The 13,527-nt window shown below is 55.6% G+C and overlaps 1 protein-coding gene across 11 annotated transcripts; it reads left to right on the top strand.

Moving 5' to 3' along the window:
• Positions 1-59: 59 nt before the first annotated feature.
• Positions 60-13,083, top strand: LOC128789064 (ras-related and estrogen-regulated growth inhibitor-like). 11 transcript variants are annotated; one of them, XM_053944540.1, is made up of 8 exons: positions 60-296; positions 1,147-3,332; positions 3,502-3,609; positions 4,196-4,373; positions 5,687-5,824; positions 10,301-10,357; positions 11,058-11,131; positions 11,778-13,083. In XM_053944540.1, exons 2-8 carry the CDS (start codon positions 3,120-3,122, stop codon positions 12,261-12,263), a joined length of 1,254 nt encoding a protein of 417 aa, XP_053800515.1. In that variant the 5' UTR covers positions 60-296; positions 1,147-3,119; the 3' UTR covers positions 12,264-13,083. The 11 variants fall into 11 exon arrangements, with proteins under 11 accessions (XP_053800515.1, XP_053800517.1, XP_053800520.1 ...); XM_053944542.1 differs by adding an exon at positions 381-506 and having other exon boundaries at positions 3,194-3,609; XM_053944545.1 differs by lacking the exon at positions 1,147-3,332.
• The last annotated feature ends 444 nt before the right edge of the window (positions 13,084-13,527 follow it).

The raw sequence follows: 13,527 nt of genomic DNA, 5'->3' as shown, positions 1-13,527 counted from the left end.
GTTTGCCTGGATCCATTGCTGGCTGTCCAGCCTTTTTATGCCTAATGGATCTTTTTGCCTCCGCACCTCTCTGAACTTTAGGAATTCAGGAATTCTGGTCATGTAATTCCTGGCACTGTGTGGCTCCAGGGAATATCCTGGGGTACAGCATGGCCCTCAGCCCATGGGACTGAAGAGAGCAGTGAAACCAGGTGACTGCAGGGTCTCAAAATCTACTCCCAAATCGTGCCAAAGGGTGAAAATTCATCTTAACGATTAGCACTGGGAAGTGGAGCTGGAAAATTCCCCTCTTGAAGGTGAGCAGCAATAAATTGTGTGTGTGTGTAACACCATCAAAATGGGGCACTGGTGGCTCAGGAGGGATTTTGTGCCTATTTCAGAGTTGAGTTTTGACCTGCTGGGTGTATTCCATGTCTAGATCCTGGTCTTTTCCCTCTTCTGTGGCTGCACATTGAGCACTGTCCTTTCCTGAGCAGCACATACAAGGCCAGGTGGATCCTGCTGAGGTTTGCTGGTGTTTCTGGGCTGGATATCCATCAGGAGGAGAGTTTCCTGGAGTTTCTTGTACTGTGGGGTTCCTAATAGCCACCATGGGAAGGGATAACGGGCCCTGCTCACCCTGTCACTTTCCTAAGGAGTACCTTGCTTCACATTGGGAGTAAAACCACATTTGGGTGTCCTTTGCACTCCCACCATGGCTCCTCCTGGGACAAAGATTGCCACAGCTTTGTGCTGAGGGAAATGGGAGTTTTGTTCCATCTGGAGCTGGCCCTGGCTGTCCAATCTCACAATTCCTTTGGGAGATCACTTCACGCACCACTGTGGTGGCTATGGCTGCATCTCAGCTTCAGCTGGAGAAGGATCCAGGTGTGCCAGGGTTGAGCAGGTTCTTCAGCCACTGGAGAGAGCTGGATCTGCAGGGGTGGACTCAGCCCTCCCCATTTCAGGACCTCTGGCACAAATAGCCCATGGGCATGCTGCTCTTTCCCTGCTGCTGAGGTTAAACACACAGTTTTTAGCAGCTGGTGGAATGTGGAGGCAGGGACAGCCTGGGTCATCGCATCCTTGTTCCCAACCTCTTCCCAACGGAGAGGGTGGGGAGGCCCCTCCAAAAATCATCTCCCACCTCTTCCCCTTCTCCCACAGGTGATTGCAGTTCCATGCTGGGACCAGCAGATCCCAGCAGCAGGCAGTGTGCTGTGGGCTGGCACAGGGACCACAGCCTCCGGATGCAGACTGCTCCCGGTCCACAGCGGAAGCGGCATTGCCAGCCGAAGGAATTGGACTGGAAAACCTCAGTGCCTCTGTGTTTGAGTGCTGAGGCTAAGAAACAGCATGTCTTGGCTTTCAGGGGATGTAGCAGGAATGTTCTGTCCTTCCCAAATAGGAAGAAACACTTGGAAATAACACGGGATTCAGGGCTCAACAATACGGAGGGCAGAGGCTGCTGTGGAGTCAAAGGAAAAGCAAAGGGCTTAAGTTCTGTGAGTCTGATCCCCCAACAAGCCCTTGGGAATGTAGTTCTGATCCAAGTGAGATACTACACAAAATTAGGGTGGTTTCACAGCATTTTGGGGGGACAAAAATTCAGGAAGGGAAAATCCAACCAGTATTAGGAAGTTTTTGGTTTAAAAAAGTTTGTAATGCAAAATAGGCAGGTTTTGTTGGAATTATTTACTCAGACCGAGGTAAAAAGGGATTATTTTAATGCTTTCTTCAGGAGAATTTGAATCAAAAGCTTTTTGTCATTCCAAGTGGAAGCAGGAATGCCCAACTCTTAGGGATGAAGTCACAGGTCTCCACGGGGCTTCAGGGGGATGATCCTTGTCACCTTTCCTGGTGCTAAATAGCACTGAAACAGTTTAAGAGCAGGAATTTCTCAACAAAATAGGTCGAGAAAACACAAGGATTTTTTTTTTTTTTCATTAAGTACTGATTCATGGTGGAAATTTCTCTGCCAGGACCAAACAGATCCGGGTGGAATTTGAGATGCTTTGCCCAGAGCTGAAGATGCACGTGGGTCAGACAAGAAGCAGGCCTGGGCTCTGGCCACCCCTGTGGCGTCTGTCCCCCCCGGGAGGGAGGCTGGAGAGCCGGAGCAGAGGGCATGTGCTGGGAATTGGGAGTGAATTCCAGCGCTGATCCCTGCCCGCTGGCCACAAAGCCACTGCCTGTGCTGCTCCTGCTGTGCTTTCCAAGAATGCCGGCAGGGCTCGGCGGCAGCAGGACAGCTGGCTCCGCAGCCCTGACATTTCCCATCATAAGGAAGCGTTGTTTCCTTGCCAGCTGCGAGGTTTGCTTGGGAATAGCTGGCGGGAATGATTCGGGAGGTGCCCTTGCTGCTCCGTCGGCTCCCCGTGGCATCCCTTGTTTGGGGCAGGAACGCCAAGCGGATCCCTGGCCCTGGGGCTCCCTGGATGCCAGGTGTGTGTCCCCCGAGACCCCTCCTTGCCCTCCCCTCTCCGGGAGAGGTTGAATCCCTGATTTCTGTGTGCCATGCACTGATCCCAGCCCTGATCTCCTCCTCTGCCCTTTCAAGAGTGGCCTATGGCACCGGAATTCCTTTGTGGCTCCAGGTTTTTCCCTCCCCCTTAGCTCCCGCTGCTTTTAGCAGCTGCTTTGGAGCGAGGTTTCCATCATTTCAAAGGCTGGTGCTGTTCAAAACCCCTCCAATGCTCTTCGAGGGGCTTGGACTTGTATTTCACGTAAAATCCTCCTTGTGGTTGAAGGTAAAACAGCCCCACCCTGGTCATCCCACAGGATAGCTTTTTGCAGCATTTCTGGAGGCTTAAGTTACTTCCTCGATGGGATTTGTCTTCCTTCCCCCAGCACGGTGCTCTGTGTTCTAAAATCAGCTTCCCAAGCAGAGCCATTCCCGCAGCGGGAAGCTTCCCGCCGTGAGGAGCTGTTTGTGGAGTCTGATGGAGCCTGACAGACGGGGTCTGTGGCTGTGTCCTCCTTCCCAACAGCCAGCTCCTGCGGGAAAACAAAGTGCAGGACACTCTCTTTGGAAGCCACGGGTCAGCAGAGGGATTTAGCAGCTCCCTCAGGACATTTGGATCGCATGCTCTGCCAGCCATGAGCTGCCGGTGTTTATCCAGTGGCAAAGCTCTGGGGACATGATGTTCAGGCCCTGGGGTGGGAGGGAAGTGCTGCTAATTTGCCCCTTCCCTGTGTTTTTTATCCCTCACAGCTTTGGGAAGGAGTCCTTGAGCTCTGACGTGGAGCCAGATTTGTTTTCTCAGCGTGATCCAGCCGCGTGTCGGAATCCGCTTCAGCTGTTTGCACAGGACATCAGGAAACCTCTTGGTTGGATTTCTCTTGCACTAGAGGTTTTATTATCTCCTGTGACTTAAAAAAAACATCCTTTTATTTAAAAAAGAAAGGGAATGTGTTCCCAGTGGGTCCATGCTGATGCAAATCCCACACGGAGAAGTCCGGCTGTGGCCGGCACGCCTGGACACGGGGCCTTTCATCTGTTTTCCCTCTCCCTATTTCTAGCAAATGGAGAAGCAACTGGGAACTGTGTCCCTGTGCCTTGTCCTGGATGTGAATGCAGAAGTTTCACAGCAGGATTGGTGTCAGAAGGAACAGAGTGAACCAAGGAAGGTGAGGGGCTGAAGGCTGGGAGGACTCTTGGGTGTGCTGGGTTTGCTGCAGCAACCCAAAATGTGTTTATGGGCATATTTTGGGTTGCTGCAGCAAAGGGCAGTGTGGCTTTGATTATATCCTTGGAGAGCGCTCCCTGATGGAGCCGTACACGGGAATGTCTGTGCAGTATTTAATGAGTGGCAATTAAATGGGGTGGGTGAGCTGGAAAAGGGTTTGAGCCCTTCAAATGGAGGCTTGGGAGAGGAGCTAAGCCTTGGGGAACCAAAGTTTGAGATACCTCAATCATTTTTGAACTGGAGTTGGCTCCTGCATGGATAGTTGTCATTCCGTGCCTTTGGATTGTCTCACGGAGAGAAAAGGGACTGGTGTTCCTTTATCTTCCTTTCCTAAGTAAGAAAACACCATTGCCCAGTTTCAAAAGCCTCAAAGCTCAGTTTCTGGGCAGCTCTCGAAGCAGCTGACGATCCAGTAGGGAAGTGGTTTGGACCATGGAATGGGATCCCCCAATCCGAGGCTATGGCCTGAGGGATTTGGCTCTTTGCTCTAGGCCAGCTTTTTGTTTCAGCTGATTTTCTCTTTGCAGGGCTGTGATTCATGGGAGCCTCTGGCTTGGTTCCCAGAGCAGACTCCTTGTGTCTTGGAGGACTGGCAAGCATGGAAGAGCCTGACCACAAATATTTCACCAGGACACAACATCTCCTGCACCTTTCCCACCCGGCTCTGCTGCGGAGCGCTGGAGGTGGATCATGCAGAGATCACTGGTAATAAAGTCCTGTTTCCACTGTCACCCAGCCAAATATTCCCTGGCAAACGTGGGACGTGGTGCTGAGTGCTCCTGTGGGAACGTGCATGTGGTTTCCACCACGCCAAGGAGAGGAGCAGGAGTTTCTCCCAGCTGTGCTGTCAGGGACACGAATTCCCCAGCTCGGGGACTCGCATGACCCTTTTCCTAAAGAATCCAGGGATATATTTTTCTGGAGCAGCTGGTATTGGATTGGAAGGTCACAGTGCTCATGGAGGTGGTGGGAAGTGAGCTGATTTTTCCAAGGTGGCATTGGAAGTCTGTGGCATGAGTGCAGCCGTGCTTCCATTTTAATTCCATCCTTCTTGTCCCTTTATTCCCTCATCCCCAAGAATCCATGTGCTGTTAACACACTTGGAATTAAGGCAAGTGTGACTGCCCAACTGCCAGGGTTGTGCTGCCAAGGTGCTGCACCTGAGGCAAGCACAGCAGGAACCTGGAGCAGCAGGAATTGTTACTCTGCATTCCCCCAGCCAGTTCCTGCCTTCCAAAGCACAAGGGTTGATTTTCCATTAAATTTGCCCATTTGTTGTCACACAACTCGCAGGAAAAGGGTTTTCTCTGTGGCTTCTCCCTCGTTTGCCTGGAATCAGGCAATGTATTACAACTGGCCTTAGAGAGGATCAGGCAAGAAGAGGACTTGATTGCAGACATCTCATTTCCGTAGGAAATGGGACTAAAAATAGGGAAGGAATGTAACGGAGACTTCTTTTTCTTGATGCCCCCCCCCTTCCCCAGCTGGGAATCAGCTTTTGTCCCAAAATCTGTTTATTGCCTCACTGTAGTTTTCTGGGCCCCAGATGTACCCATGAGCCTGATTTTTGCCTTTGGAGAAGCCGGAGCAGGGCTGTTTCCAGGGGCTGATGCACAAGGAAAACACACGTGATGGCAAGATGGGTTTCTGGGAGAGGTCTGCTGGCTCTCCAGGCTCTCCACCACAGTCCCTGTGTTATCCAGGGGCTCCCTCCAGCACTGATCCTCCTGGCAGCAGCTGTGATCCCGATAACCCTGCGGCTGGTCGAGTGCTGATGTCCCTGTCGGCACCGTGACATTCCCTTTGGACACCTGATAGGGGCTATAAATACCAGGTGGGTTCATGTTCCCTCAAGCACCGAGTGAGCTGTGCCAAGTCACCCCAGATGGTCAGGCTGAGAGATCCCTGTGCCAGAGAAATGACTGCAGCCTTTGGAAAAGGGACTGAGTCCCTGATGTGGGCGTTTGAAGGCTCCACACCCTTGAGCAGGTCCCTTCTCCCAGCTTCTTTTTTTGCAGCACTGGTGTCACCTGGGATCTGTGTCCCACGGGTCAGAAGCGTTCTGGGGTCTGATGAGAGTCAAGATGCTGCTCAAGGTGTTGCCAGGCTTGTCCCTTCTTCCCAGGATGCCCAAGGCACATCCATGCCAGCTCCAGGTACTGCTCTGAGCTGTTGCACGTTCCCTGCACACCTGGGGACACCCTCACTTAACTGCTGCTTAACAGCTTGGTTCTGCTGCTGCCCCAAAACACACAAGGTTCAGCTCCAGGCCTGGAGTGGAGTCCTTGCTCTTGGATATCCATGGGCATTTAGTCGCTGGCTTGTGCTGAGCCAGGCTTCACTCCTTGCCCTGCTCGTGGGACAAGGGGGAAGGCCGGAGCTAAGTCATCTCCTCTTGTCTTTACTAACTTGTGCACAAACATGGGGACAATTATGATTTCAGGCAGCGGTTTGGGGGCAGGCAGCACTCTGGCTGTGTTGCTGTGGCTGGGGAGGTGTTGCACCACTTCCCTCTTTCCTCACTCTTATAGACACAGGGAAGCCCAGGAAGGTTTGGGATGGAAGGGACCTCACAGCCCATCCAGTGCCACCCCCTGCCATGCACAGGGACACCTTCCATAGCCCAGGTGGCTCCTAGCCCTGTCCAACCATGGCTTTGCCCCTCTCGGGGGAGCAGCTTTCCTAGTCCGGGGAGCGCTGCCCGGCGCTGCTGCGGGCGGGGAAACTGAGGCACAACTCCCGAACCGCCTCCGGGCCGGGATGAGGACCGCCTCCGCTGGCCAGGGAGGAGGAGGAGGAGGAGGGCATCAGTCGGGCCCGCCCGGGGCTGAGCCCAGCCCGGCCCCCGGGGCGGAGCCGGCGGAGCAGCGCCCGGCGGAGCGGGGAGCGGCGGATCCCGGGGCAGCCCCGGCCCGGCTCCGGGATGAGCTTCCCGCGGCCCCTGCGCCGCTCCGTGAGCCTCAGCCCGGCCCGCACCCTGCGCCTCGTCGTGCTGGGACAGAGCGCCGTGGGCAAGACAGGTAGGATGGGGCACCCCGGTATCCCCCCGGTGTCCCTCGGTATCCCCCCAGCACCTCTCTGGCATCTTCCTGCATCCCTCTGCTACGCCCCGGGACCCCTCTGGCATCGCCCTGGCATCCCCCCAGCACCCCCGCGGTATTCTCCCTCCCGGCCAGCGGGACCAACCTTCCCATGTCCCGTAGGAAGCCGGGACGAGGGACATTCTCCCGGTGCCCCCCCAACCCGTGGGGTTTAAGGGCACTGAGTTTCCTTCCCCTCGAGTTTCCCACCTGGACACTTTGCACCGGGGCTCGTTCCCCTTGCCCTAGGGGTCCCCGGCTGCGTGGGGGCCCGGGGTGGACATCACTGACCAGGAGAACTTTCCTACAAGCCGGGCTCGGGATTGGGTTTTCCCGGGTGTGCGGAGTTCGCTGCTCATTCCCAGCGCCCACAGCAGCCGTGCGGAGCCTCCTCCGCAGCACCGGGCTGTTTTCCTTCAGGAAAACTCCCTTTCCCTGTGCCTTGTTCAGCGCTCTCCGTCTGTGCCTGCTGAGGTGGGGGTTTGGGATACTGTGCTGGGAGCACCTCATCTCCCTCCTTCTCCCCATTCCTTCCTGGGGATCATCCTTCCCTACTTCCCACTCCTCTATCCCGAGCTGTGAGCACTTGGGGGCAAAGGTGTCCCCTGTAGCGCTTGGAGTACCAGGACTGGGGTCAGAGGCAGGGAAAAATGTGTATCTACATTGCAGTGATCCATGATCCATGCAAAGCCTGGTAGGACGCAGCAATGCTGCCGTGCCCTTGGGGACAGGGAATGTCCTGCCCCTCTGGAAAAGGGAAGGCACCACAGCAGTGACACCTGTGCTGGGCTGTCAGAGCCGCTGGAATTGTGTTTCCATGGACAGCAACCGGCATTAACGAAAAAACCTAATTCCCTGATTAAATTGAAGGAAGCAACTCCCAGCTCTCCCTGAGCAATGCTGGAGCACGGGATGGGGCTCAGCTCCGGGGTACCCAGAGCCCCGGGGGGGGGTCCCTGGAGGTGTTTGGCCCCGATGGAGCAGATGGTTTTACGGGGTGTACGAAGCCTTTGGCTCGCCCCCGCCCCAAACACGTGTGTCTCCCTGCTGCTGGCCATCCCACCCGGCACACAGCAGATTCCTGTCAGCTTTGGGCCCCTCCTGTGGGCAGGTGTGGGGTTTTTGTGCCTCCTCCTTGGGGTGGGATCGTGCCCAGGGTCTTTAAAAGTTCCTGCAGTTAGGGTTGGCTGTGTGTGCCTCACAGCAGCGGGGTTTGTGACAGTGGGACAGTGACACAGGCCATGGAGTCGGGGCACAGGGGGGTAATGGATACGTGGCTCGTGCAGAGGAGAGCTGGAGTGTGCCAGGAACAGGGAGCAGCCCCCGGGAACGGCAGGCATACAGCTCCCCTGAGTGTGTCCCTCCCCATCTGTGTCCCCTGGGCGCTGATCCGCACGTCCTCCCCTGCCAGGGGACATCCAGGGGACATCGTGTCACCTTCCCTGGAGGCTGAGCCCCAGCTGCTGGGTCCTGCTGCCCACCAGCCCTTGTACTGGGGACGAGGACACCTGTCCTGCTGTCCCTGCCCAGCTGGCAGGTGACATCCCAGGTGATGGATGGAGTGTGGGAGAGGCCAGGAAGGAGCCAAGAGCAGCAGCATGATTGCTTCATCTCCTGTGGGGAGAACGGGGGAGGCAGCTGTGTCCCCAAGGTGGGGGTGGCATCTCTCCTGGCCAGGGTGTGAAGCAGAGGAGGCTGAAGGTGGATTTCATCCCTGAGCTGCTAAGCTCCCATCCTGGCAAGGCCCCACTCCGGAGCATCCCCAGGACGAGCTGCTGCAACCATGGGATACAGAGCCAGGTTGGGAGAGTTGAGAGGTGGGAACTACCAAAGGGCAAATCCCATGTGGGCAGCTGCAAAAGGGAAAAATAACCCTTGATTCTCAGCAGGAGTTTGGGGTTTTTGGGAGCAGTTTGGAAACCTTCAGGATCTGGTGACCCGAGGTCTCAGACCCTCCGAGCAGGGGTGGGTTTGGGCGCAGCCGTGTGGTGTAAGGATCAGGGCTGTGTGAATCAGCAGCGGTGGCTGGAAATCCAGCCCAGCTGGGGCTTGTGCTATGCTCTGCTGCTGCTGCCCAGCGTAAACTCTGCCATAATCCAGAGCAGAGCTCTGCCTGCAGCACGTGGAGCAAAGATGGATCGGTGCTGGGGCCATTCTGCAGTGGCACAAACAGGGCAGCACATGGGCACTATCCCGAGGTGCCCAGCCTGACTCTGCCGCAGGTAAATCACCCCCTGAGCCCCCACCCCACATTTAAAGCACAGTTAACCCTTTCAGCTCCAAGGAAAGCCCTTCCCGAGGTGACTGATGTTCAGGATGGGGAGAAAAAGCTCCTTATAAGGCTGGGTGGCTGCGGCCGCTCCGCCTGTGGCCACTTCCCCCACTGGCAGCTCCCCTCGTGTTCCTGTGCTCCAGCCAATTTTTAATCAATCTAATTGGCTCTTCTTCTCATCCCACACCATGTGCTCCAGCTTTGGGTAGCTGCCTGACATATGACACACAATCAGGTGCTTTCTAGAGAACGAGCCTGCCTGTCCTGCTCCCCCGATAACTCCGATGCCTCTTTGAAGGTGCCTCTAGGTGCCTCCTGTGGGATCCCTGGTTGTCTTCTCAGAGCAGTTTGGCTAAATTATCTGGTTTTTTTCTTCAAATCCCTTCCCTGCTGTGCAGGTTTTAAACCCAGAGACAGATTGGAGGGGCAGGGGGTGAGAGGATGGTGAAGCCCCCAAAGAGGAGCCAAGCAGGTGTGAGAGGCAGGAGAAGTTCCTGCATCCCTCTTTCCCTTTCTGTGGTTATTTAAGCCTGGCCCATGTGAGGTGCCACATTCCTGGGATAAACACACAGATCCTGATCATCTTGGTGTGGGTCTGTGAGGGCAGGACACCAGCAACATCTGCTGGTGGGCAGCTGGGACAAACTGACCCTGGGTTGCAAGGGAAAAGGAGCTCCAAGTGTTGCTCCAGCTTGGTGTTGGCTTTTCATTTCCACTTTTGTTTCTGGAGGGGTTTTCATCACATCTTGGTTCTGGTGAGGTTTATCCTCCTGTCACACTCCTGATCTGTTTTCCCTTCCTTCTCTCCCTCCTGGCTCTTTCAGGGATTTCCCCCCGCCCCGTTTTTCCCCCCATTCCACTGATTTCACTTTCCACTCCACTCCAAGCCAGCTCTCAGCCTCTCCACCACCTTTCACTCCCATCTCCATTATCATCATTAACACCTCAAAGGGCTCAGGCACCACTTCCATTCTCCACTCCTGCACTCTCTTCACCCTCCCAACCATAGCTTTGTCCAGAAATTCCCTCTTCAGACATCAGCACTGCATTTCCCAAGAAGCTTCCTGGAAAAGATGTTAGGGCCAAAGGCCTCAGGGAGTGTTTTGCCAGCGATTTGGGCTTTGCCTCGCTGGGCTCTGGTGCAGGGAGATGTGTAATCAGATGAGGGGGTTTAATTGCCTGAGCTGTGGCTGCTCCTGCTGCTCCTTTGCCCTTGCAAGGAGGAAAAATAAGTCCAGAGGACTCACAACTCCAACAGGGTTCGTTGTGTTTTTTTCCAGCGCTGACCGTACGATTCATCACCAGGAGATTCATTGGAGACTATGACCCAACCCTAGGTAGGAAAACTCCTTTTCCTTGGGGCTGTCACCATGGCAGAGCCAACTCTGCTCCCAAATTCACCATATTCCCTCATCTTCCTCCTCAACCAGACAGGCAGCCCGTGGACATCCTGACGCCTCCCTGGGTCCTGCATGCCTTTTTCCCTTTCTGGCGTTATTTAGGCAAAATTTATTGGGATGAGCCATCAGATTGCACAGAGCAGTGCTGCAGGCTCAGTCATGGGGTTATGGAATCATGTAGTATCATAGGATCACAGAATCATTTAGGTTGGCAATGACCTCTGAGAGTGCAACCATCAAACCAACAGTGCCTCCTCAGTTCCTCAAATTCCTTCCCAATCTGCTGGGAGGTGGCTTTTAAAAGACAGGAGGCATCTAAGCCCTTGGAGCCTGTGCTCTCCTGAATTCTAGGATTTTGGGTTTTGTTTTTTTTGTTGTTGTTGTTTTGTTTTTGGTTTTTTTTTGTTTGTTTTTGGTTTTTTTTTGCATTTGGGTTGTTTTTTGAGCACTGAAGCCATGTCCCTGCTGGAATGCCTCAGAAATATCCCCTCCTCCCTCTCTCCTGTGGAGCCCCTCTCCCTCCCTTGTTGCTCCCACACTTTGGTCACTGCTTCGGTCTCTCTGTGATCGAAGCCACCTGGGCTGTGGCTGCTCCCTGGGGGTTCTCTCACACCCCTTCCCTGTGTGTCCTGCCCAGAAATGATCTACAGGCACGTGGCTGTCATCGATGGGGAGATGGTGCACTTCGAGATCCTCGACACAGCCGGACAGGTGAGCTCAGCCGGGAAAACAACACAGAGCAGAGTGGCCTGCCAGGGAAGGCAGTCCCTGCTCTTCCACTGGCCTAATTCCTGGTGTCTGGAACATCATGGTGGTTACCTCAGGAAAAGGGTGTTTTGGTGAATTTATGTGTAACCTCAGTTCCAGTGTGGCTTCAGGTGAATGTTCCCCCATTCCCATGCGGGGCATAGCTGTGCTTCCTGCGCCAGTGGAGCATCCCGACAGCTCAAGGGAGCACTGATTCCCTCAGTATCCCTGCCAGGACAGGGCTGATGGCCGTCCCCACCTGCCACACTGCCTAAGCCACCCCATCCCTGACCTGGGCTTGCTGGTGTTACCACTGCTGTCCCTTTTCTCTCCTGCAGCTCCAGAGGAGTTTCCTGGTGCTGCTTTTATCTGTCCAAGGGGTTTCCCTTCAGGGAAGGGGATTCATTATATTCCATTTCTCTTCATACACCCACATTCTCTTGGGGGGTAGGGGGAAGTGAGCCCCATCAAAGAGCTGGGCCGGGAAAGCAATTTGGGGCTGCTCCTTCTCAGCCTTCATGGAGACGGCGCCCTCGGGAGGTTTTCCGGGGCCGCATCCAGCAGTGCCGGCATTCCAGCGGTGCTAACAGGAGCCTGTGTGCTCCGGCAGGAGGAGGACTCCCTGCAGATCGAGGAGAAGATCAAGTGGGGCGATGGCTTTGCCGTGGTGTACTCGGTGACCGACCGCTGCAGCTTCGACGAGGTGATGCGGCTCTGCTTCCTCATCAACCACCTGCACGCCAGCCCCAAGCGCAGCGGCGCCGCCGAGCAGCCCCCCGTGGTCATCGTGGGCAACAAGAAGGACCTGCAGTTCGACAGGATGGTGTCCACCGAGGACGGGGAGAACCTCTCCAAAGCCCTCAAGATTCCCTTCTACGAGATCTCCACCCGGGACAGCTACGAGGAGCCGGTGGCGGTGTTCAGCAGCCTCTACCAGGAGCTGCTCAGGCAGGGGCACTTCTCCCCGGGCTCCTTCAAGAGGAGGACAGTGTCCAAGCTCATGGAGAAGATTCCCAAAATGCAAGCCAGCTCCACCCTGAACTCCGCGGGCCGGAGCCTCAGCTTTAACTCCTTCAGGGACTACATTCCCGAGTGAGCGCCCGGCTCCAGCCCGGGATGGGGGCGGCTGCTGGGGCTGTGCCGGCTCTCTGGAGGGGAAGGGCAGGAGTGGAGAGGGTGGCACTGGGGTGCAAAAAGCCTGTGGGTTCTTCTTACAAGGAGCTTTGTGCCAGCAGGGAAGGTTTTCTTCATCCATCTGATCCCTTTGTTCCCTCCTCCCCCCTCTGGCATAGCTGAGGTGGCCCTGGTGACTCCAGTGGTGTTGGGACAACCCTTGGAGGGAGGCTCAGCCGTGTTTTGGTGGGGCTCAGACCCAGCACAGACACGTCTGGGGGGGGGCTTTCCCCCTCCCCTGAGCTGGCTGGGTGTGTCTGCACCCCAAATCCAGCACCCACCATGCTGGGTGACCCCGAGGGCCATGCTGGCTCCCGGGCTGGCAGCAGTCATTCCCTGGGGATGGAGCCTGCTTCCTCAGCGTGGCTGGTGAGTAAAACCCCTGGATCCTCGAACCCTTCCAGCCCATCCAGGCTGTGCTCAGCAGCACGGGCACAGTGGAGCCGATTCCAGAAGCTGCTTGCAGGTCCCCCTCTGTCTGCCCATCAGCTGCCTTGTTCCCAGAGGGAAAACCACCGTGGCCCGAGGAGTTGTTTTGCACAGGGATGGGGCAGGAAAGGCATGGGAAGGAGCTGGGCCTGTGGCTTATATTCCTTCCCTCCCTCTGGGTGTTGGGGCTGTGTGGCTGGTCGGGGTGGCTGTGCTGGGACCCTGTGGTGTGACTCCCCTGTCCCCCCTGTTGTGACCGACCCCATTGTCTGCTGCCGTGTCCTGTGACAATAAAAGCCGAGTTCCCAACTGCCTGTGGCACTCCCAGGATAGGTCATTTTAGGGAGCATAAGGGAAGGACTGCATGGTGTGGGATCACCGTTAAATTAGGGCTGGGCATCCCCCTTATCGTCCCCCCAAGCCCAGGCACCACGCGCCCTCCTGGCTCCCTCCACCCCTAAAAGGGCTCCCTGGAGGATCACAGCCTGGGAAGCCACTTATCCCACCTCCCCAGCCTGCTCCAGAACCCACCCAGGCACCCTTTGCCCTCTTACAGCTCCCAGAGGTGTTTCCTGGTGCTGCTTGTGTCTATTCAAGGGGTTTCAGGGATTCATTATATTCCATATCTCTTCATACACCCACATTCTCCCGTGGGAGGGAAAATGAGCCCCGCTAAAGAGCTGGGCCGGGAAAGCAATTTGGGGCTGCTCCTTCTCAGCACCTTGATTAAAATCCCAATTTTATTGAATTAAATTTAA

This window comes from Vidua chalybeata, chromosome 6 (assembly GCF_026979565.1).
Source record: "Vidua chalybeata isolate OUT-0048 chromosome 6, bVidCha1 merged haplotype, whole genome shotgun sequence".
Lineage (NCBI taxonomy): Eukaryota > Metazoa > Chordata > Aves > Passeriformes > Viduidae > Vidua > Vidua chalybeata.
This window is presented reverse-complemented; position numbering and strand designations above follow the sequence as displayed.